The sequence below is a fragment of the Scyliorhinus torazame genome, chromosome 13 (genome assembly GCF_047496885.1).
Source record: "Scyliorhinus torazame isolate Kashiwa2021f chromosome 13, sScyTor2.1, whole genome shotgun sequence".
NCBI lineage: Eukaryota > Metazoa > Chordata > Chondrichthyes > Carcharhiniformes > Scyliorhinidae > Scyliorhinus > Scyliorhinus torazame.
Window position 1 is genome coordinate 164,079,093 of NC_092719.1, and position 24,466 is coordinate 164,103,558.

Here is a 24,466-nt window from a genome sequence, read left to right on the forward strand (position 1 = left end):
GAGGGGGCAGCCCTGGGAAGGACATCACCTCTCTCCTCACAACATCCCTTACCTGCAGGTATCTGAAGCCATTCCCTTGAGGCAGCTCATACATTTCCTCCAGAACTTCCAGGCCTGCAAACTTGTCCCCTAAAAAGAAGTCCTGAAGTACTCTTTCTGACCTACCGCCACCCCCGGAACCTTGCATCCAGCCACCGCCAGCACAAACCTGTGATTGTCACATATCGGCGCCCACAACGATATGTCCTCTCACCCGAAGTGTTGCCTGCACTGGTTTCAAACTCGCAATGCTGAAAGCACCACTGGGCTCACAGAGTACAGGAGCGGCGGGAATGGAAGGGGCGCCAACACCAGTGCCCTCAAATGTGTCCCCCAACACAACGCTACCTTCATCCACCCCCACACCGATCCCTCCCCCACTGCCCATTTCCTCACCATTGCAATTTTCGCCATCCAATAATAGTTCAACAAATTTGGCAACGCCAGCCCCTCCTCACCTCACCCCCTCTCCAAAATCATCCTTTCCCACCGGATTCTCCCTGCCCACATAAACCCTGAAATTATCCTCTTCACCTTCCCTAAAAAGGACTTGGGAACAAAGATGGGGAGGTTCTGGAACACAATCAAGAACCTGGAGCTGCAATGACATTTTAACCGCTTGCATGCACCCAGCCAGTGACAGCGGCAACACGTCCCACCTCTTAAAATCCGCCTTTATTCCCTACACCAGGCGAGCCAAGTTCAATTCATACAGCTGCGGCCAGCTCCCCACTACCTCGATCCCAGAAGAGTTGTGGCTACAAAGGCATAGAAGCATGGTTTGTTAAACATCTATCTGGGAGATTTACATATATTTCTTAGTCATCTACTTCTACTGTTTCCGTCACTTGGGTTAGCCCATTCAAGAGAAAGTCAAACTGAGCATCAGTGCATGAAGCGATCATGCACAAATGATGGGATGAGAAAGTTGAACATGATTTGACTTTGCACATTTGTAAATAAAAAATAAACTCTTCAAACACTTGTGAAGGCTGACCCAGACTAGAAGTTGAAAATGAGAAGACTATCAACACTGTGAAGACGACAACTGGGACTCTCAGTTTTTTGTGTGGAGAAGATTTTTTTACAGGTACGCAACCACCAGCTGCCGAATATAGCTGAAAATGATTTGCACTCATGCAACTACAGCCATCAATCCTCAGCGTTTGTCTTTAGTCCTCAATTGAACTATTCAGCAGCAAATATGATTGAATGCTGTAACTCCACATGGGACACTGAAGAGGGAATCCATCCTGTCTGCTTGAGATAGTAAAGCGGAAAGCGATGCAGAGCAGTAAATTTGGTGAAGGAGGGACATGACAGTCTTGAACACATCTTTCTCAAAATCAAATGTGACTGGCCGCCAGTATGATTGGCTGATTATGCCAAAACATCACATTTATGTTAGCTGATGTTCAGCCATCTGCTTCAATACAAATGTTTCCAGTCCACAGATGAAATATCTGTGCACCCAGCAAACCTGGAATAGATACTGTATTAAGCTTTACAAAATCTATAACTTGTCTATTGAGACCGCATGTAAAGTTCCTCTCAATTATGTTAATTATGTTGTCAGGAACCAACAAACTTAATTCTGTTGGGGGGGGGGGGGGCGCGGTGCCACCTGCCCACCTCCAACCCAATTAAATCCGTGGGAGAAATGCCTGTGGACGGCCTTCCCACCCTACCGCCAATTGAGACTCTTTGTGGGCAATTAATGCCCTTACATCACCTAATTTCAGCTGTTAATCCAGAGTTGGGCGGGGGACTCACATTACGACAAGCAAACCTTGGAGTGTTTAACTTCTGGACTCCTGGGGGTGGGGCAAGTCCCTTGTTCAAAGGCACCCAAAGACTGACCAAGAGACTCGACACTGGAAGGGGGAAGTCCAGTTGAAAGCCACTCCCTTTCATTTATGTCACATAAGTCTAATCAAAACCGAACCAACATCAACCAGACTCAGATTGGCTTGAATTTTCCATGATCCCAAATTTGTTTTTGACCACATTGTCATAGAAACACATTCAATGCACTGGGCTTTGACGTTCATTCAGTATTAACGTATTAAATACACAAAAGCAACTTCACTTCAGAACTCACCTGGTTCACTGCATACTCCCTAATTTAAGATGGATTTGAAGAAAATATATTTTGTGGTAAAAGGAACTTCTTTTCCTCAGGTGACTGCAGTTCCCCTCGTGACCAGGTAGTTCACAGTGTCCTGGTGCAAGTCTCAGTACCAGGGGCGAAATTCTCCCGAAACGGCGCGATGTCCGCCGACTGGCGCCCAAAACGGCGCCAATCAGACGGAATGCTCCGCATCTTTGGGGGCCGAGCCCCAACATTGAGGGGCTAGGCCGACGCCGGAGGAATTTCCGCCCCGCCAGCTGGCGGAAACGGCCTTTGTTGCCTCGCCAACTGGCGCGGAAATGACATGCCGGGGCGGCGCATGCGCGGGAGCATCCGCTGAAAGTTTCCCGCGCATTCGCAGTGGAGGGAGTCTCTTCCGCCTCCGCCATGGTGGAGACCGTGGCGGAGGCGGAAGGGAAAGAGTGCCCCCACGGCACAGGCCCGCCCGCGGATCGGTGGGCCCCGATCGCGGGCCAGGCCACCGTGGGGGCACCCCCCGGGGCCAGATCGCCCCGCGCCCCCCCCCAGGACCCCGGAGCCCGCCTACGCCGCCTTGTCCCGCCGTTCAAAAGGTGGTTTAATCCACGCCGGCGGGACAGGCAATTTATCGGCGGGACTTCGGCCCATTTGGGCCGGAGAATCGAGCGGGGGGGCCCGCCAACCGGCGCGGCCCGATTCCCGCCCCCGCCGAATATCCGGTACCGGAGACTTCGGCAACCGGCGGGGGCGGGATTCACGGCAGCCCCCGGCGATTCTCCGACCCGGCGGGGGGTCGGAGAATGACGCCCCTGGTTTCCCCAAGCAACTCTCCATTTGGTCACAGCCCAGGCAAATGGGAGATTGTCTCGTCTCCCAATCCATATCTTATGCTCGGACTACATACACTGCAGCTGCAGGCTTAGTTCTGCTGAACTGGACAAACCCTTCGAGGGCAGAGCTGAGGGGATCGCGACCTCATGCAACAAGCATCCTTCCTCAATTTATTTTTCATTGGTGTGGATACAGTAATAACATTACATTGAATTGCAGGTTGTTTGGGCATGTCGTACAATCTAACACGTTATATTAGCTTGGGTATGTGAGAACACAGCAAAGAACTGAATATGTTTAGTGGTTAATGAAGTGATGATCATCAAATATTCTCTGAAAAGACTACACTTATGCAGATTGCTTCTAAAGAGCACAATAAGCAGAGGTCGTAAAGATTCTTCATCCTATTGATCAAGCAAAACAAGACTGAGTGATGTACAGTGCGGCCTTATTGTTCCCGTGGATCAAGAGGCAATACTGATTTTTACTTTTCATTTTCTGAAAACATGATGTAAGCACAACTGTATTTTTAAAATAAACAGAAAATAATACATCCCAAAAAAGCTCCGAGCTACTGTCAAGGTGCAAAATTTAATCTGTTCTTAAAGCTCACACCACTCAGAATGTTGAACGAGTCTCAGATTGATCTCAACACAAGAAAGGTCAGAACCATAGGCAAGAAATTAAGTTTACTCGGAAATTCAGGTAAAACAAAATCTTCCCATATGGATCAGAAAAGTGGTAATCCCATTACAAATCCATTTTCAAGTCTGCTTTCAACACACATGGAAGCCATCTGGTTTTAAATCAGAAGAATTTAAGAACAACAATTATTGAGTCGATTGCTCACTTTAAAACTGTAAAGGTAAGATAAACGCTGCTATCATCACCATTAACCAACACAGAGGGATCCCAAATGACCAAACACAACTTTTTTCAAAGCATTTTTAAAAAAGGTTCTGTCTGCAATCTTTGCAAAAAATATTCAATCTTAACCATGCAGCTGTGTACGGTGTCCTTGAAGGCAAGGCACTTCCCAGATTGAAGAAGATTGAAGACATTCTATATACGCAGACAAAAATAGCTAGTTTAGAAATGTTACAATAAGAGCAACTCCTCAGCAACTTTACAAAAGCATTTTTATAAAATTTGGGACCACCAAAATGCATTTATTGATTCAAAATCCTGAATTAAAAAAAAAAAATGAAATATGCATTCTGAAAAAATATCAGCTGCTGAGAGGATATATCGTCTACATTTACATAATTTCCAAATTACTCTGGAACGAACAGACTTCATTTCTACCCACATTGTGGAATGATATTGTAAAATCTGCAAATTTCTAAATTAGGTTCAATGTCAATAAATATTTATTAAGATTAAAAATAAATAACATTTGCATATTTCCATTCAAACCTTAAAGCATTCTAGAAATAGCCGAGAGCGGGCAGAAAAATATACAAAGTAACCAACTTTCAAGAAACACAAGCACACTGCCACAGAATGGAAATATTATTCTACTTCTAGTCACTGACCTTAAACTGTTTCTCAAGTCTCATCTTCCCAGATATTCCTGGAATTAAAATGTTGTTGACGTAACTGTGTAGCTGAGTGGCAGGTACTTCTGTCTCTTTACCATGTATTGCTTCCCGCAAGGCTTCATGGATAAAAATGTACTGTTCCTTAAAGGCAAAGAACACAGCAAGCAATGTACATTGGGTTGTTTATTTATCTTGTTACAGTCATTGCATTCACGGTCTAACTTTAATAAATAAGCATCAGATGTTATTATTTATCTTCCAGAGTTTTGATAAAATGTCATCAACCTGAGATGTTAACTCTGTTCTTCTCTCTCCACAGATGCTGTCAAACACGTTAACATGCTGAAGTATTCAAGCAATGTTTTCTCTGGGTATAGCTGTTTCAACAATTTGAATGGGTGTCTGGGTTCTCAGCCAATGAGTGCCCAGACAACCTGTACCCTGGAGAAAATATTGATTGATTGACAGCTCTGGATCTCTGATCTCTGCTGTCAATTTCACAATGTTTATTTACACAAGGTTAAGTGGTTTCAAGAGTTTGGGGTTTTACTTTTGATATTGTAAAGGATCTGGATGATTGACACTTTTATTAACTTGTAGTGAATTGACTTTCACTTAACATAGTAGAAAGTCATGAATAAATTACTTTTATAAAACCTTTTTCCTTACATAAACTGCTATCACTACCTACAGGGAATATGCCTTTCAGGGATGGCAGCATGTCATCATGAGATGGGAAGTGTGTCAAATTATCCAGTCTCAAAATTACAATGCCAGCAGTTACAAGGAGAATTGGTGAAAGGTTCTCTACTACATAAACTGTGGAAAACCATCATTGAAGGATGATCTGATTCAATTCAGCATGTCGACGAACACATGAGACCATTTTGACCTTGCAGGTTAGACATCTCCTGGGAAGTCATTTTTAAAGGCAGGCAGGTGATCTAGTTGGAATCTCATACATGTGCATAAATCTGACAAGAAGACTCGCAAGAGAGACAGTGTTTTGGCCCGGTATGAAGAATGACATTGAAGTCGTCAAGAAGTGCGATGCATGGCAAGAACAAATGCCAAGTCAGCACAAAGAACCACTGATTCAGCATGAAATTTCTACCCACCCTTAGCCCAAAATCACATCTCACCTCTTTCATTTCCATGGTATTGACTTCATCGCCATTGTTGACTACTTTACCAAGTGCCCGATTATTTGACAATTGCTCAATACGAGTTTACAGCTGTCGTGCACCCTTTAAGGGTTATTTTAGTGTGCTTGGAGAGTTAATTATGGACAAGTATCTGCAATTTATTGCTAAGCTATTTCAGAATATGTGTGAGAGGTGGAATATTTATCTTACTACTTCTCATTACTCTGGATTGAACTACCTAGCTGATGGAATGATATGCACAGTGAAAACCCTAATTCTCTGAAGTGGACAGACCAAGCAAGGTCTACACATTACAATGTTACATCTGAGAGCAACACCTTTAAGTGCAACTATTCCACCCTCAGCAGAGCTCATGTTTGGCAGACCAGTGCGTACCAATTTACCTACTCTTACCCATGTTACTCTCTCAGAGATGAGAGAACAACCTTTAAAACTGATCAGGGATAGTCAGCATGGCTTTGTGAAGGGTAGGTCATGCCTCACAAACCTTATCGAGTTCTTTGAGAAGGTGACTGAACAGGTAGACGAGGGTAGAGCAGTTGATGTGGTGTATATGGATTTCAGCAAAGCGTTTGATAAGGTTCCCCACGGTAGGCTATTGCAGAAAATACGGAGGCTGGGGATTGAGGGTGATTTAGAGATGTGGATCAGAAATTGGCTAGCTGAAAGAAGACAGAGGGTGGTGGTTGATGGGAAATGTTCAGAATGGAGTTCAGTTACAAGTGGAGTACCACAAGGATCTGTTCTGGGGCCGTTGCTGTTTGTCATTTTTATCAATGACCTAGAGGAAGGCGCAGAAGGGTGGGTGAGTAAATTTGCAGACGATACTAAAGTCGGTGGTGTTGTCGATAGTGTGGAAGGATGTAGCAGGTTACAGAGGGATATAGATAGGCTGCAGAGCTGGGCTGAGAGGTGGCAAATGGAGTTTAATGTAGAGAAGTGTGAGGTGATTCACTTTGGAAGGAATAACAGGAATTCGGAATATTTGGCTAATGGTAAAATTCTTGAAAGTGTGGATGAGCAGAGGGATCTCGGTGTCCATGTACATAGATCCCTGAAAGTTGCCACCCAGGTTGATAGGGTTGTGAAGAAGGCCTATGGAGTGTTGGCCTTTATTGGTAGAGGGATTGAGTTCCGGAGTCAGGAGGTCATGTTGCAGCGGTACAGAACTCTGGTACGGCCGCATTTGGAGTATTGCGTACAGTTCTGGTCACCGCATTATAGGAAGGACATGGAGGCTTTGGAGCGGGTGCAGAGGAGATTTACCAGGATGTTGCCTGGTATGGAGGGAAAATCTAATGAGGAAAGGCTGATGGACTTGAGGTTGTTTTCGTTGGAGAGAAGAAGGTTAAGAGGAGGCTTAATAGAGGCATACAAAATGATCAGGGGGTTGGATAGGGTGGACAGTGAGAGCCTTCTCCCGCGGATGGAAATGGCTGGCACGAGGGGACATAGCTTTAAACTGAGGGGTAATAGATATAGGACAGAGGTCAGAGGTAGGTTCTTTATGCAAAGAGTAGTGAGGCCGTGGAATGCCCTACCTGCTACAGTAGTGAACTCGCCAACATTGAGGGCATTTAAAAGTTTATTGGATAAACATATGGATGATAATGGCATAGTGTAGGTTAGATGACTTTTGTTTCGGTGCAACATCGTGGGCCGAAGGGCCTGTACTGCGCTGTATTGTTCTATGTTCTATGTTCTAAATTCTAAAACTGCAAGAGAAAATACCAACATGCACAATATATATGCAGGTACAGAATTGCCAAGTTTACAATTGGGATAACAAGTTCACATCCAAGATTCCAAAGAAAGTATACAGCAACCAGCCGAGGTGGCAAGGATTTGGTTGGAATCAAGGTCCCATGAAGTAATGACACAGAAATGTGCAACAATGACGCATAACTGAGGACAAATCAGATTAAGATTGTTTTGGATCTACAGAAAAGAAAATCGACAGAAAAGCAGCCAGGGGATTCATCCTGAAATATGTACCAGAGACTGAAACTTATAAGCAACTTATTGATCACGAATTTATCTCAAGAATTTAGAAATTTGAAATGTGCAATATGCATTGTGTTAAAATGCAACATAAATTGATCAAGAAACAGGGTCCATAAGTCTGAAGCTACAAGTGGTAGTTTGTCCAGAAAATTTTGTTTCGGGGTGAAAAACAGGAACCGTGCCCTTCCGATGCTCTGGTCCCCCAGTGAGGGCGGCACCAAGCTCTCGCCCCACACTAGCGGGAGGATGCAATTAACAGGCTGGACACTGGATTCTCCACGTCTCCATGATGCTCCAGCCTTCCGGGCTCGGATTCACGTGGACATGGACTGGTGCAAGTATTTGCGAGAGTGGCACTGCGTGGTGGATCTCGCAGTAGGCCAAGGGGTTAAGTATTTAATGTATGTGCCCCCAAAGTCCATCGGAGGGCTCCCCCTCCCCATCACAACCCAAATCCTGCCCACCTCACTCCCCAGAACCCCATCAGACACCGCCACTAAGCTCCCCATCAGGCCCCCCATCAAGAGACTTTCACCAGACCCAACCATCAGAGACCTCCACCAGACCCCCACAGACTCCCCCATACCAGGACCCCCACCCTGTCCATCTGCAGATGTTAGGAAAGGGTAAGTGAAAATTCAGTGATTGTTTTCGCTGTACTGCCTGGACTGTTCTTCAGCTTTCAGTCGGGTCACTGTCGTCCCTGCATGCTATCAGGGGGAGAATGTCCCTCCTTGTTAGCGGTGGGGAGGGATAAGCAGGATTAGCGTTGTGGAGGGGAGGGGAGCCTGCCGTTGGGACCTCGGAACCCACTCAAAATAGCAGCCCGACACCGGGATTCCAAAGGAATCCAGGGAGCTCTCCACCATGTATATATTTTCATGGTTAAGAAGAGAGATTCGTACCTGGATCCCGCTCTCAGCGCAAGCGGAGACCAGTCACAATTCTCTGCTGGCGGGAACACTTAAGACTCCAGAATGGAGAATCCAGGCCTCAATAAAGCCAGCACAATAATTGGCATTTATATAATGCCTTTCTCATAGAAAATGTCCCAGGATAATAGGATAATATCCTGTCCTAGCATAATGTGGCAAAAGGCTCAGTTAACGCTAAAATGGTACGATAAGCATGCTGGGAAATTTGGTCACCTTTGAAACAAGCGGAAATCATCTGGAACAACTCTGCATCAGTACAGGTTGTCCCACTTTCTCTGACTGATCCTAGATTTTGATCCCATATGCACGGAGGCAGAAACACAAGAGACAGCATGAAAAAATGATTTATGTTAATCGCGACCATTAATTTATCTACTTGTATTCCACCGATTTTGAGCATTTAAATTAGAAGTGTTTCACGCTTGTGGAACCAACAGTGCACCATAAGTCTTGGCATCACATTCCAAATATAAGCGATTTCTCTCAGAACCCACACAGGAAGAGAATTTAGAATTCTGCGAAACATACCAGCCACATGTCAGGCTTTGAGTCTAAATATCAGATCTGTTTGTTGAAATTGGCCCTGGAGGGGCAAACCATTACTTGTAAACTGCGCCAAGTATTACCTTGGTCACTTTACCCAATTTTAGCCTGAAATCACCACAGACCCTGTGCCACATATACTTGATATTTACCTCTGTCTGGACAAGATAGTTCCTCTGCGTCCTGATGTGTTTAAGAAAGCCGAGGACATTAACTGTGCTTTTGTCTTTTATCTGTTTCAGCATGCTATCGAGCACAATATATGTTCCAGTTCTGCCAACACCAGCACTAGATAGGGAATAACGGGAATAAGGAATTAACATACAGTTCACAAGCACAGCAAGAATCGTACAAAAATGTGACCTACCTGCAAGATCAAATTTTAATTGTGTTGATTAAATTACTATGCATGCACTCTTAAAGGCTTTTTGTTAATTCTATGGAAAGTCTTCATTACATAACGACTGTTCTCTATATTCATTAATAAGTGGTTCAATATATGATATTTAATTGAATACGCAAGTGTAATTATTGACAAAAGCTATCTTGGCTTCAGAAATGTTATGTTTAGTCAGAAATGATTAACATACACACAGCTGTGTGGCCAAACTACTTAACAGTTATTTCCCAGGATACATTGCACTTCATTTTTTCCCCATTTTTCACGTCTTCCACTTTCCCGATGTCATTCAGGCCCTGTAAATGGGTATCTCCAACCCTCTGTCGCTGTTACTCTTGAATTGGCCACAGGTAATAATTGAGAATTTCTCAGCGATAAACCAGCCTCCAATACCCACTGCAACATTCTCCCCATCCCCCACCACTCCCACCTTTGTGGAAACTCTTGTAATTCTTGCCACCACACTGCGAGGTAAACACAATCATCAACTCAATGAAATAGGGACAAAAGCATTGTCCCAAAGTTCAGCTGTTCAGGACACTTGCCTCCATCTGCACAACTCACCTTTAATTTCTTTCTGCATTGCCTTCATTGAACACACTGGCCTGGAGTTTCTGCTAGTGGTACAATTAGGAAAATGTGCCTATAATGTGCTGGACACCCAACTAACTTTGCCAATTAAAATCATGCCAAAATTTCCACTCAAACACATTTGCAAGCCTGAATGTAAAACCACCCATGCGACAGCGCAATCAAGTGACATTTTTGATTGTAATTGATTATTGACTAGAACTTGGGGCCTCCATATTACGGAATTAAATTAATTTTATTCTGGAAATTTGTTCAAGTAATTGCTGCAGCTGAGGACGCAGGACATTCAGTGATTTCAACTGCCTGCTGGTATTACAATCCCAGTTAATGTTGTAACTGCACGGGGAGATCCAAGAATGGAACCGCGGCTCAAAAGACCGTAGGAATAGTCACAGGACCACTAATGAATTAGTTTTAACAACAAGAAAAACATTTATTCAACATGAAAACATTGGATTATGATACACTATGCCTTTACTAGCTCAACAATTACACACAAGTTTTAGAATTAACATGAATTACAAAGTACATTTTAAGGTACAATGGTTTCATTAACACAAAAAGGCTCTTTTAAACACACAAGATGGTTGTGGTCAAATGCATGCACTCCGCTCTGAACCCAGGTTAGTGCCTGTGGATTTCTCCTCAGAACCGCCCACTCCCCCCGCCAGATGAGGATCACATGAGAGTTTCCAAACTCCACTCACAAAAACATGCTTTAAAATCTTCTCTCATAATAATATCTTCCCTTAGCAGTTTACATTCCAAACTCCATACCATATTTTCCAAATTACACTTTTAACCAAAGCTTCTGCTCCAATTTTAACAAAAAATGTAGTCCAGTGTTTCATACCAACCTCTTCAGGATTTCTTTGTCTTGACTGCTGTCCAAACTGCTCACAATTGCTTTAACTCTCGATCACCAGACTGTATTAAAATGGCATCAGATGTTTGTTTTACCTTTGATGTCTGCTGTCCTGCTTTAAATCTGGTACTGCAATTGTCACTTTAACTTAGAGACCTTTGTTTACTCGTCCTTGAATTCTTCTGAACCATACCTTGGACTCTGTTCATTTAACTCCAGACATTTTGGACACTTCATTTCTCATGTTTCCTTCACTAGCTGCTCTTCAGGGGCGAGATTCTCCGACCCCCCGCTGGGTCGGAGAATTGCCGGGGGCTGGCGTGAATCCCGCCCCTGCTGGTTGCCGAAGTCTCCGGCACCTGAGATTCGGCAGGGGCGGGAATCGCCCCGCGCCGGTTGGCGGGCCCCCCCGCTTGATTCTCCGTCCCGGATGGGCCGAAGTCCCGCTGCTAAAATGCCTGTCCCGCCGGCGTAAATTAAACCACCTACCTTACCGGCGGGACAAGGCGGCTCCGGGGTCCTCGGGGGGGCGCGGGGCGATCTGGCCCCGGGGGGTGCCCCCACGATGGCCTGGCCCGCGATCGGGGCCCACCGACCCGCGGGCGGGCCTGTGCCGTGGGGGCACTTTTTCCCTTCCGCCTTCGCCACGGTCTCCACCATGGTGGAGGCGGAAGAGACTCCGTCCACTGCGCATGCATGGGAAGCTGTCAGCGGCCGCACACGCTCCTGCGCATGCGCCGCCCGGAGATGTCATTTGCGCGCCAGCTGACAGGGCACCAAAGGCCTTTTCCGCCAGCTGACGGGGCGGAAATTTGTCCGGCGCCGACCTAGCCCCTCAAGGTTGGGGCTCGGCCTCCAAAGATGCAGAGTATTCCGCACATTTGGGGCGGCGCGATGCCCGTCTGATTTGCGCCGTTTTGGGCGCCAGTCGGCGGACATCGCGCCGTTTCCGGAGAATTTTGCCCCTGATCTCTGTACTTGTCTCCTTAACCATTACTCCATGGGTATGGCTTTTCTTCTCACAAAACTAAGAGAGATATGCCCTCTGTAGCCTTTTAAACCAACTGCATCTAGCAGAGATGTGAAAGCTGCCTTCTCTCTCATGATCTATCACTAACTGCAATCAAGTTAGCTAAATTAAAACTTGAAAGCGCCTGTACCCTACAAAGCCCCAGTTGCTAAGCAACGTCCACATGCTATTGCCTCTTTATTCTTCACTCCGTAGCCCTTTCAAAGCACAATAAAAACTCAGTTGGCACTTCAGACCATAAGACCATGAGACATAGGAGCAGAATTAGGCCATTCAGCCCATCGAGTCTGCTCCACCATTCAATCATGGCTGATATGTTTCTCATCCCCATTCTGCCTTCTCCCCATAACCTCTAATCCCAATTTAACTAACCACAACACACACCTTTGTCCAGCATGATCTAACTACAGGTTTTAACCTCCCAGGCACAGAAACATTAAATTAAATCCACTTAAAACTTTCCCTTATTTCTGATGCTCGCCAATACAAATCCCTTAAACTACCTTTGTTTTCCACACACATTCCCCTTTGGAAAAAATAAATATTCATAATCATGAAGATTTCTTTATGCTGATGTTACATCCACTTTACATAAAAGTAAGATAATATATATCTAAACACTTATTACAAGTAGTTTTCGAAGTTTACAATTACACTTCATAATGTTTAATTACAATGATTTAAAACAAAGACAATGAGCTGGATTCTCCATCACCCGACGCCGGTAGCAGGTTCCCCGATCCGACGGAGAATGGAGCATTGGCTGAAAAATGGGATCGGCGGCAGGTGCCAATCATGTTCTGATGCTCCAGTCTCCCACCAACCGCATTAGCGAGCTACATGCCCCGCATCGGCAGCAACATGCAAATTGTTGATTTGCACCCATTTGCATCTGATTAACAGGCTGGAAGCCTGATTCTCCAGCTCCCGTGATGCTCCAGCCCTCTGAACCGGGATTCATGCAGGCGTGAGTTGGTGCAAGTATTTACAAGTGGGACCCAAACGCCATTGCCAATGAGAGGGAGTAAGGAGACAAGCAAATGTTTCAAAGTTTTCAGGCTCGCTGGGAGGCTATGCCTGGACCTCAGGGAGTAGCGGGAATTGAATTGGTGGCAAGTGCATGGACACAGGGTGGCCCCCTTGCGATTGGGGTGCCCTGGGTGAACCCTCCATTGCTGTATAAATTCATCAAAACCCACCCCCGAGCTGCATTTACAGACTCCTGGCTGTTAAGACTGTTGCCAGTATTCTGTAAATGCTCTGAGGGTTTCTGGTCATGTGGAAGCCCCACCCATCTGGAAACCCTCATACCTCAGGAGTATTATCAGGCACTGATGATTTACTCCTCTACATCTCGGACCCACAGAATGGCCTAAAAGTAATCATGTAGCTCCTGGAAGAGTTCGGAGTCTTTGGTGCTACAAACTCAACCTGGGCAAGAGCGAGGCATTCCCAGTGAACCTGAGCGGGGGAGGGCCAGAGCTGGGGGTCTATCATTCAAACTGGCCCAAAGCAAATTCTGCTACCTGGGGATCCAGATAGCCCATGAGTGGACACAGGTCCACAAGTGGAATCTGACCAGTCTGGCGGAGGAAGTTAAAAAGGACCTACAGAGATGGGACGAGCTCCCGCTTTCCCTGGCAGGGAGGGTGCAGATGACCAAGATGAATGTGCTGCTGAGGATCCTCTTCCTGTTAACAAAGAACAAAGAACAATACAGCAAGGATCAGGCCCTTCAGCCCTCCAAGCCTGCGTCGACCATGGTACCTGCCTAAACTAAAACCGTATGCACTTGCGTCCATGTCCTTCCATTCCCACCCTATTCATATATTTGTCTAGATGCCCCTAAAATGGCACTATCGTACCTGCTCCCACCACCTCCCCAGAGACCGTGTTCCATATATTTACCACACTCTGTGCAAAAATCTTGCCTCGCACATCTGTTCTATACTTTTCCGCATACACTTTAAACCTATGTCCCCTAGTATTTGACTCTCCTACACTAGGAATGAGCATCTGACTATCTACTCTGTCCATGCCACTCATAATCTTGTAGACCTCTATCAGGTTGCCTCTCAACCTCCGTCGTTCCAGTGAGAACAGACCGAGTTTATCGAACCTCTCCTCGTACCTAATGCCTTCCATACCAGGCAACATCCTAGTAAACCGCTTCTGTATCTCTCCAAAGCATCCACATCCTTCTGGTAGTGTGGCGACCAGAATTGTACACAATATTCCAAATGAGGCCGAACTAAAGTCCCGTATAGCTGCAACATGACTTGCCAATTTTTATATTCAATGCCCCGACCGATGAAAGCCAGTATGCCGTACGCCTTCTTGACCACCTTATCCACGTGCGTTGCCCCTTTCAGTGATCGGTGGACATGCACGCCCAGATCTCTCTGTCTGTCAGTACTCACAAGAGTTCTACCATTTATTGTGTAATTCCTACATGCATTGGACCTTTCAAAGTGCATTACCTCACACTTGTCCGGATTAAACTCCATCTGCCATTTCTCCGCCCAAAACCCCAACTAGTTTATATCCCGCTGTATCCTCTGACAATCCTCTTCACTATCCGCAACTCCACCAATTTTTGTGTTGTCTGCAAATTTACTAATCAGGCCAGCTACATTTTCTTCCAAATCATTTATATGCACCACGAACAACAAAGGCCCCAGGACTGATCCCTGTGGAACGCTGCTAGTCATAGCCTTCCCTTCAGAAAATTACCCTTCTACTGTTACCCTCTGTCTTCTGTGCCCAAGCCAGTTCTGTATCCAACTTGCCAGCTCTCCTCTGATCCCATGTGACTTCACCTTTTGTACCAGTCTACCATGAGGTACCTTATCAAAGGCTTTACTGAAGTCCACTACCTTTCCCTCAGCTATCATCTTTGTCACTTCCTCGAAAAATCAATCAAATTAGTGAGGCACCACCTCTTCTTCACAAAACCATGCTGTCCATCACTAATAAGTCCATTTGTTTCCAAATGTGAGTAAATCCTATCTCTAAGAATCTTTTCCAATAGTTTCCCTACCAGTGACGTAAGAGTCACCGGCGTATAATTTCCTGGATTAGCCCTGTTGCCCTGCTTAAACAATGGAATAACATTGGTTACTCTCCAGTACTCTGGAACTTCACCTGTAACCAAAGATTACTGTCAAGGCCCCAGAAATCTCCTCCCTTGCCTCCTGCAGCATTCTGGGGTAGATCCCATCAGGCCCTGGGAACCTATCTACTTTAATGCTTTTTAAGTTGCCCAACACCTCCTCTTTATTAATGCCAACATGACTCAGAATATCTACACACTACCCTATCCTCCTCATCCACCAAGTCCTTTTCTTTGGTGAATACTGAGGCAAAGTATTAATTTAGTATCTCTCCCATTTCCTCTGGTTTCATACATAGATTCCCTCCAATATCCTTGAATAGACCAACCCTTTCTCTGGCTACCCGCTTGGTCTTTACATATGTATAAAACGTCTTCGGATTTTCCTTAATCCTGTTTGCCAATGACATTTCATGACCCCTTTTAGCCTTTCTAACTCCTACCTAAGTTCCTTCCTTCTTGCTTTATATTCTTCAAGGGCTTCATCTGTCCTAAGCCTTTTAGGCCTTACGAATACTTCCATTTTCTTTTTTTAAATAAATTTAGAGTACCCAATTATTATTTTTTTTTCCAATTAAGGGGCAATTTTGTGTGGCCAATCTACCTGACCTGCGCACCTTTTGGTTGTGGGGGTGAAACCCACGCAGACATGGGAAGAATGTGCAAACTCCACACGGTCAGTGACCCAGGGCCGGGATTCGAACCCGGGTCCTCAGCGCCGCAGTCCCAGTGCTAACCACTGCGCCACCTGCCACCCCCTTTTTCTTTTTGACATGATTCATAATATCCCTCGTTACCCATGGTTCCCTATACATGCCACCCTTATCTTTCGTCCTCACAGGTACATGCCGGTCCTGAATTCTAATCAAATGCCATTTGATTCTCCCACATCCCAATAATAATAATCTTTTATTGTCACAAATATGAAGTTACTGTGTAAAGCCCCTAGTCGCCACATTCCGGCACCTGTTCGGGTAAGCTGTAAGGGAATTGAACCCGCGCTGCTGGCCTTGTTCTGCATCACAAACCAGCTGTCTAGCCCACTGAGCTAAACCAACCCTCTATCCCACATCCATACTGATCTTCATCCCCAAGGCCTTTTTCAAAGGGATAGACAAAATGATCATAGCATTTGTTTGGGGCTGAAAGAACCCAAGGATCTCCAAGTCTACACTGCAAATGAGGAAAAACATGAGTGGCCTGGCCCTACCGAACCTGCAATACTACCACTGGGCAGCCACAGCCGAGAAGGTGAGGGGATGGATACGAGAACCTAACATGGAATGGGTGAGGCTGGAGGAGTCCCCTTGCCATGGCAACGCTCCCATCCGCCCTGGCAAAATGGACATCCTGCCCAGTGGTGGGAGTTTCATGGGAGTGTCCCTTTAAGAAATGTTTTTGTCTTATCACATGACTTCAGTGATGTCATTGTGTGGGTGGAGCTGGGCTGTGGCTCTGGGAGTTGGCTTTACTTTCGCTTTGGATTGGAGCTGGTTTGTGGCTCTGAGTTTTTACTTTCGTTTTCACATTTGGCTGCTGTACTCAGACAGAGAAGTATCTTGGCCTGTCTCTCTATTTTCAATTTAAAAAAGTTATTCCAAGGAGGAAACACAATAATTATAGTTACCTGCTGTTTTTGATAAAAATATGTTTTTGGTTTATGGGATCTTGCTATTAAATTGGAACAGTTAAAAGGGGAATTTACAGTTAAAGGGGAAACAGTTATAGGTCAGGTAAACTCCATAATATACTTTGGTGTTTTCTAAACACTGGCCAATAACAGTAGCCACACTAAGGACATGGATCCAAATAAGCACTTCAGGTTAACTGGGATGTCCTCCATGGCCCCATCTGCCAGACTTCACCTTTAAAAAATGGAGACATGATAGGGGGGACGCTAGTGGTCAGGTACTTTTACATAGGGGACAGACTCACGACCCGAGATGAACTAACGGAGAACTGGAGCTACCGACTGGATAGGAACTCCGGCACCTTCAAATCAAACACTTTCTATGCAAGGTACCCCAGGGCCCCGAGAGACACTTTACTGGAGGAGCTAATAAATATGCAGATTAAGGAGAGGGGAACTGTGGGGACATCTACGGACAATTTCTGGAAAGGGCAAGGACACCACTGGACAGAGCCAGATACAAATGGGAGGGCGAACCCGGGGCATAAGTGGGTTGGGGACTCTGGAGCGGAGTAGGGCCAACTCCACCTTCTCCTCCGCAAGGCTAAGCCTCATGCCATTCAACGTGGTGCACAGAGCACACCTAACCGGAACCCGAATGAACATGTTCTTCCTGGAGGTGGAGGACAAGTGTGAACGGTGCCAGGGAGGCCCGGCCAACCATGCCGACATGTTCTGGGCCTGCCCCAGACTTGCCGGCTTATGCACAGCCTTCTTCGAGATGATGTCCAAGGTTGTGGGGGTGAAGATGGAGCCGTCCCTGAGGTTAGCAGTCTTCGGGGTGTTGGACCAGCCAGAACTACATATGGGGAAGAGGGCCGACGCCCTGGCTTTTGCTTCCTTAATCGCACGCCAGAGAATCCTGCTCAGCTGGCGGTCAGCAGCACCACCCATAGCTGCAGACTGGCTGGCAGACCTGTTGGAATTTCTCCACCTGGATGGGGGCTTCCGCAAAGCGTGGGGGCCATTCATCAGGCTGTTCAAAGCTAATAGTGACTAGGAAGAAAGGGAGGATGGGGGATACTGAGGAGAGCAGACAATAGCATGCATAATCATAGAATTTACAGTGCAGAAGGAGGCCATTCGGCCCATCAAGTCTGCACCGGCTCTTGGAAAGAGCACCCTACCCAAGGTCAACACCTCCACCCTATCCCCATAACCCAGTAACCCCACCCAACTAAGGGCAATTTTGGACACTAAGGGCAATTTATCATGGCCAATCCACCTAACCTGCACATCTTTGGACTGTGGGAGGAAACCGGAACACCCGGAGGAAACCCACGCACAGACGGGGAGGATGTGCAGACACCGCACAGACAGTGACCCAAGCCGGAATCGAACCTGGGACCCTGGAGCTGTGAAGCAATTGTGCTATCCACAATGCTACCGTGCTGCCCTACTGGAGAGGAGCAGAGGGGGGATGGGAAAGAAGGCAAGGAGGGAACCCCGGGGGGGTAGATGAGAGAGACATGGGGAAAGAGGGCGGAAGAGAGGAGGGAGGGGGCAGGGAGCAGGCAAGGAACCCCCCCTCCTCCCTGCAAAGGCGAATGGTGGTTCCAGGAAGGAGCCATTCTATCAGTGTCAGTTGGGGGAGGAGGGGGGGGGGGTGAGCAGGAGAGGGGAGGGCAGGTGGAAGGAATGTATGTAAAATTTGTAAAATAAGAAATGTCACCGTATAAATATCACGTGCACTATGTATTAAACTGTTATACTGTAAAAAATTGGAAAATGCCAATAAAAATACTTTATAAAAAAGCTCGTCAGGCTATAAACGCAATTCCCAACACCAGTGAATCAGACGCCAGCGGTGCCGGTAATCATTCGTGCTGCACGTGGGCTGCGGCTGGCCAATTTGCATGACATGAATTCCCTGGTCAGCGCTCCTAGCGGGAACGCATAGTTCCCACGATTCTACTCCGACGGCAGCACTTAGTCCAGGATGGAGATTCCAACATAATAACTTTAATTATCAGACTTTACACATGGTAACATTATCATAATTCAAGTCTTATGTTTTGTTTTCTTCTGATTTCCAGTTTTTAACTCAGGAAAGAATGGTTCATTTAAGTCCACAGTGCAATTGTCCTTTTCATCATTTGTAGGCATCGTTCCATTCTCAAGCCCACTTTCCAAATTCACAGGTGGTAAATTTGCATTCCGATTCAACACAGACAAAATGTCATTTTTTGCATTAACATCTCATTTCGTCTCTTGTTAAAATCTCTGTTAGCTGTTTCAAGAATGTTGTCAAGATTCTTTATGTTCACTCAAAATAGTATCGTACTTTTACTTTGTTTGTTCTTTGAACTTTTTGTGTTCTTGCTGTTTTCCCCAGTCCCATTTCAAACAAGTTGTTTTCAATTCAGTTTGAGCCGTGTCAATCACTTTCTCTCTCTGAAGTTTCATAGTTCGTTCTCATTTCTCAACCTTTTTGCACAAGTTATGAACTATCTCAGTCCAGTTCGGAGTAGAGTTTGAATCGCCTTTGGCCAATTGTTCACTTGCCTTTCTTCCAGATACTGCATCTTGTGCAGTATCACTGGCGAGTCATTTTAAATCAGAGTCTTTGGTCACTGACTCAGAAAGATCACTTTGCAATTTCAGCACTTCTGGTTGACAATTTGTACTTTCCAATTTTGCATCTACTTCAGTTGTTTTTTTATTGTCCATCACTGACTTTAATACATGAGGAATATTTCTTAGACCAGTTCTTTGCTCCTTCATTTCCTCCATTTTACTTACAAGTTCAAAAATGTTATTGTGTTTCTCACGACGAAGGTCTAAAGGTAGTTAATTTTGTGTTTTAATTCTGCATTCAACCAATTATTCAGATTTACCAGAACCTCCTTTTCTTGTTTAAGGCATTTTCCACTTCATAAATACTTCTGATGCTTGAAGTTCACCAAGTTTTAAATGAAGATCAACTTTTGCCAAGTTTGATTTCTCAAGTTTATCTTTTAGACACTTCAAATCTTCAGTCAAATGTTCCACTTTCCCTCACTGATTCTCAATTGTTCTCATCAGTTCTCTTTTTTGACTCACCAACTCGTCTTTCATACGTGAAAGTTGATTTTCTATGTCAATCAGGTTTTCATTCAATTGCTTATTATCTGAAATCAGTGTCTCTTTTTTCTCTCACAGTAGTTTTCAAAAGTTCATTAAGATCACTATGATCAACTGCCTGTTGCAATACAGTTGTCATCACATTACTGTCTCCACAAGCCAAATCATTACCTGGGATGAAATCTATTCTTCCAATATGTAATTTATGAATAATCCCCACCATACCAATTCCATATACACAATTACTTCTTAAATTAACTTTAAACAGGTTCATCCCTTCCATTAATACCTCTTACAAATACCTTTTCCTTCAGAAATCTTCCTGGGATGCAAATTGTACCATTAGCTACCATCAATGATTAACATTTTTAATTGTTTACTTATTTTGTTAAATGAGTAAGGCAAATATTCTCCCCTTGAAACAAAACATCCAGAACCTCCAATAACCTGACTTCCTTCATCAATACAGAAATAGTTATCTGAACCACCTTGAGACTTATTCCCCTTTCTCATTAATTCTGAAGGAGCATGTTTCACCTGCACTGCTGCCACAATTTTAACACCAATTTCCTTTTCAAATGTTTCCCTTCCTACTACTGCAACTGTATTTCCTTTTCAACTGTATTTTGTTTTCAAATGTTTCCTTTCCTGCTACTGCAACTGTTCTTCTATTTAGAATCCAACAATCTGCCCTCATATGTTTCTTAAATGAATTTAGAGGACCCGATTATTTTTTTTTCCCCAATTAAGGGGCAATTCTAGTGTGGCCAATCCACCGTCCCTCCACATCTTTGGGTTGTGGGGGAAAGACTCACACTACGCGGGAAGAATATGAAAACTCCACAAGGACAGTGACCCAGGGCCGGGATCGAATCCAGGTCCTTGGTGCCGCGATGCAGCAGTGCTAACCACTGCACCACTGTGACGCCCCAATCTGCCCTCAAATGGCCCACACTTAGATCTCCAAATCTCACTTCCACCCTCAGTTCATTTGAGTTGAAATTTCCTGACCATTCACAACAGTTCATCTCTTTCTTGACTATTTGTTTTCTTTTCCCCTTCCCATTTTCTATCCCTCTCATGTTTAAAAGAATGCTGGAAAAATGGTTTGGTTCTATGGACCAGTTTGTAATCATCAGCTAACTCTGTTGCCTGTCTAGTTGTTCCTCAACATGCGCTCGAATAATCAAAGGAAGTAAGTTTTTAATTTCATCCAAAAGAATCACCTCTCTAAGTGCTTTGTATGTTTGTCTACCTTTAACACCCGCATCCAATGGTTAAAACTATTTTGCTTCACCTTCTCGAATTCAATATGAGTTTGTCACAACTGTTTTCTTGTGTTTTGAAATTTCGGCCTGTATGTTTCATGAACCAACTCATATACACTAAGGACAGTTTTCTTTATTCCATCATAATTTACAAATACCTCTTCCGACAATGATGCATATGCCTCACTAGCTCTACCCACCAGTCTACTTTGTAAAAGTAATGTCCAAATTTATTTTGGCCATTTCATCTGTTTAGCTACCTTTTCAAGAGAAATAATCAAAGCTTCCACATCCTTTTCCTTAAAGTTTGGAAGAGCTTGTATTAATTTAAACATTTCCCACTGGATTCGTGTCCAGAACTACTTCCTTCCTCACCTGCTCTAGTGATTCTGCTTTAACCTTTAGAATTTTAAGCTGCAATGCTCTCTCCTTCTTCCATTGCTAAATACTCCATCTCCAATTCCCTCCAAAATGCTCTTTGCCTGCATTTCAAATTTCTTCAGTTCTACTTCTTTCTATTTTTCCTTTCCTTCCAATTAAATTTCTTAATTTCTAATTCTTTCTCCTGGTCTTGTCCTTCATTTCTAATTGTCATTTGCAATTGAATTTTAGCTAATTCAAATTCTTCACTTTTCAAAATACTTGGTCAATCTGACAAGCCTTGCAATTTTAAATGTTTCACTATGCTTTCAATAATGACAGCTTTCCTTGCTTCTGAATGTAATCCCAATTCCAATTTATCTGCCAATTCAATTAGCTGACTTGCTTACCTTCTGTAAACCCTTCAGAGTTACATCGCCATCTTTATGAAAGTCTTTGCAATTTCCAATGCAATTTTGGATTCTAACCTGTACAATATATCTCACAGTAACTCCAATTCATCTGTCCAGTACCTCAGTACCCGACTTACTCCATTTAAGGATGAACAGATCCCAAAATTTAACAATAAATCCCAGACCAAGTTTTACTACTCAACATCCAGTAACTCTTTCTCCATGTTTCAAAATATCCCAACAAATCACAGTGGGTTAGCCCTGCTGCCTCACGGCGCTGAGGTCTCATGTTCGATCCTGGCTCTGGGTCACTGTCCGTGTGGTGTTTGCACATTCTCCCCGTGTTTGCGTGGGTTTCGCCCCACAATCCAAAGATGTGCTGGCTAGGTGGATTGGCCACGCTAAAATTGCCCCTTAATTGGAAAAATGAATTGGGTACACTAAATTTAAAAAAAAATATCCCAACAAATTAATGCTAACCAGCATCCAATAACACTTTCTCCACATTTTCAAATCTCACAAGGGCCCCCACTTTTGTTACGATTCCAGTTGGATGGGAAGATCCCCCAATGGAACCCTGGCTCAAAAGACCATAACATTTACTTTTATTTGAATAAAATGTGGAGGAAGTGAATGATAGGACCGTCAATTAGTTTAAACAAACAAAAAAATTATTAAACATGAAAACATTGGATTATGACATAATACACTCTTACTCCCCCCTTAGTTTAACAATGCCACGCAGGTTTTAGGATTAACATGGATTACAAAGTACATTTTCAGCTACAATAGTCTCATCAACACAAAAAGCCCCTTTTAAGCACACGATAACTGTGGTCAAATGCATGCATTCCGCTCTAAACCCAATATCTATGGATTTCTCCTCAGAATCCCACCAGATGATGATCGCATGAGAGTTACCAAATGCTTCTCTCAAAATCACGCTTTAACATCTTCCTTGAGTGGTTTGCACTCAAAGTCCAGACCAGCATTTTCCAAATGAAATTTTGAAACAAAGCTTCCACTCCACTTTTAAAAACGAATTCAGCCCAGGATTGCACACCAACCTCTTTCAGATTTCTTTGTATCGTCTGCTGTACAAACAATTTCTTTAACTACCAATTGCCAGACTGTATTAAAATTACATCACACGTATGTTTTATCTTTGAAGGCTTGATTTTGGTTACTGCAATTGTCTCTTTAACCCAGATCCTTGGGGAGGTGATTCTCCACTGCCCTCCGCTAAAATCGGTAATCCAGAGCGGACGGATTTGGCCCAAAATCCGAATCGGTGCCAGGCAGCAGACCCGCCCTCATCTCCAGTCCTGCCCCACTAGCCATAACGGGTTGCCTGCCCCACACCAGCGGGAACATGCAAACGTCTAACATGCATGCATTTGAATGTGTTTATCGGACTGGAAGCCCGGTGCATACTTCCCCTATTATGCTCCGCCCCCCTCAGTTGGTAGTCAGTTGCAGCAATTTGGTGAAGGAATTTTAAAATGGGTTCCTGACGCCATGGCTTTTAAGGGGTAGTAAGGAGGTAATTTCCTTTCATTTTGTTTAATGGTTGCTGGGTGTGTATGTCTGGTGACCTGAGGTCTGATTTGGTGGCAAGGGTGTGGAATTGGAAGGGGTCACCCTCAGGATCAGGGTGCCGTGCCCGAACTTCCTACTTCTGGTGTGAAAGACTAGTATGACCTAGGTGTTAGTTTCAGGCTCCTGACTATTTAAAACTATTGAATGTTGTTAATTCCCATGAAATTGCTCTGAGGTCCTCCTGATCTAGATTTCCATTTACACCGCCCAAATCTGGAAACCCTCATGTATTAGCGCTCTAATCAAGGGGATGGGCGTGGCCAAGCTGACTCATAAATTGGGACATCGCATGCACTCCTTAGGTGAACAACTCCACAGTAGATGGACCAAGAGATTAAAAGAGCTTACTTCACACAAATGTCACATGCACCAGTGGCAGCTGAAACCCTCAGTGGCACACAGCCGCCAGAGTAAGAATGTCACTGGTGAGACTATCAGCTCACCCACTCCTAAAGCTCACTTAATTTCTCGCAGCCCCGCAGGTCAATGGAACCGAGACTGCTCAGGAGACCTGAACACCTTCCTGACACAACCTCTGTGTTAAACCTTGGCTCAACATAACAATGCTGCAAACCTCCCAGCAAAGGCACACATCCTTCACTGACTCTCATCTGTAGGATGTGCCTGCACGCCAACCTCTTAACATAGAGCAACGTGCATCCACAGTCTGAACATTTGCACCACACAAGCAACTGCCACTGTTCTGGCAGGAAGGCACAATGGGGTCACCCCAAGTAGAGCCCCTGGAAGACCGAGGACGTTGCAGATGCATGGTGGCGAGAATGCTAGGGCCATCAAGCAAGACCCTGCACGACAGAAGGCTCCCCACAACAGCAGGGATCAGTCGGTGATGCTGAAATGCCGGCCAACCGTCAGGTCGAGAAGAGAAATAAAGGTGGTGTCACA

At 44.8% G+C, this 24,466-nt stretch overlaps 1 protein-coding gene across 5 annotated transcripts in view; it reads right to left on the bottom strand.

The window, feature by feature from the left end:
* The window catches only part of LOC140388345 (receptor-type tyrosine-protein phosphatase gamma-like), a 1,184,455-nt gene that overhangs the window by 58,490 nt on the left and 1,101,499 nt on the right, over positions 1-24,466 (bottom strand). For all 5 annotated transcript variants that reach the window (XM_072472367.1, XM_072472365.1, XM_072472362.1 and 2 more), the window contains 2 exons: positions 9,322-9,457; positions 4,516-4,662 (listed from right to left, as the gene is read on the bottom strand). In XM_072472367.1, coding sequence (XP_072328468.1) covers positions 4,516-4,662; positions 9,322-9,457 — 283 coding nt within the window. The remainder of the gene's footprint in view (positions 1-4,515; positions 4,663-9,321; positions 9,458-24,466) is intronic.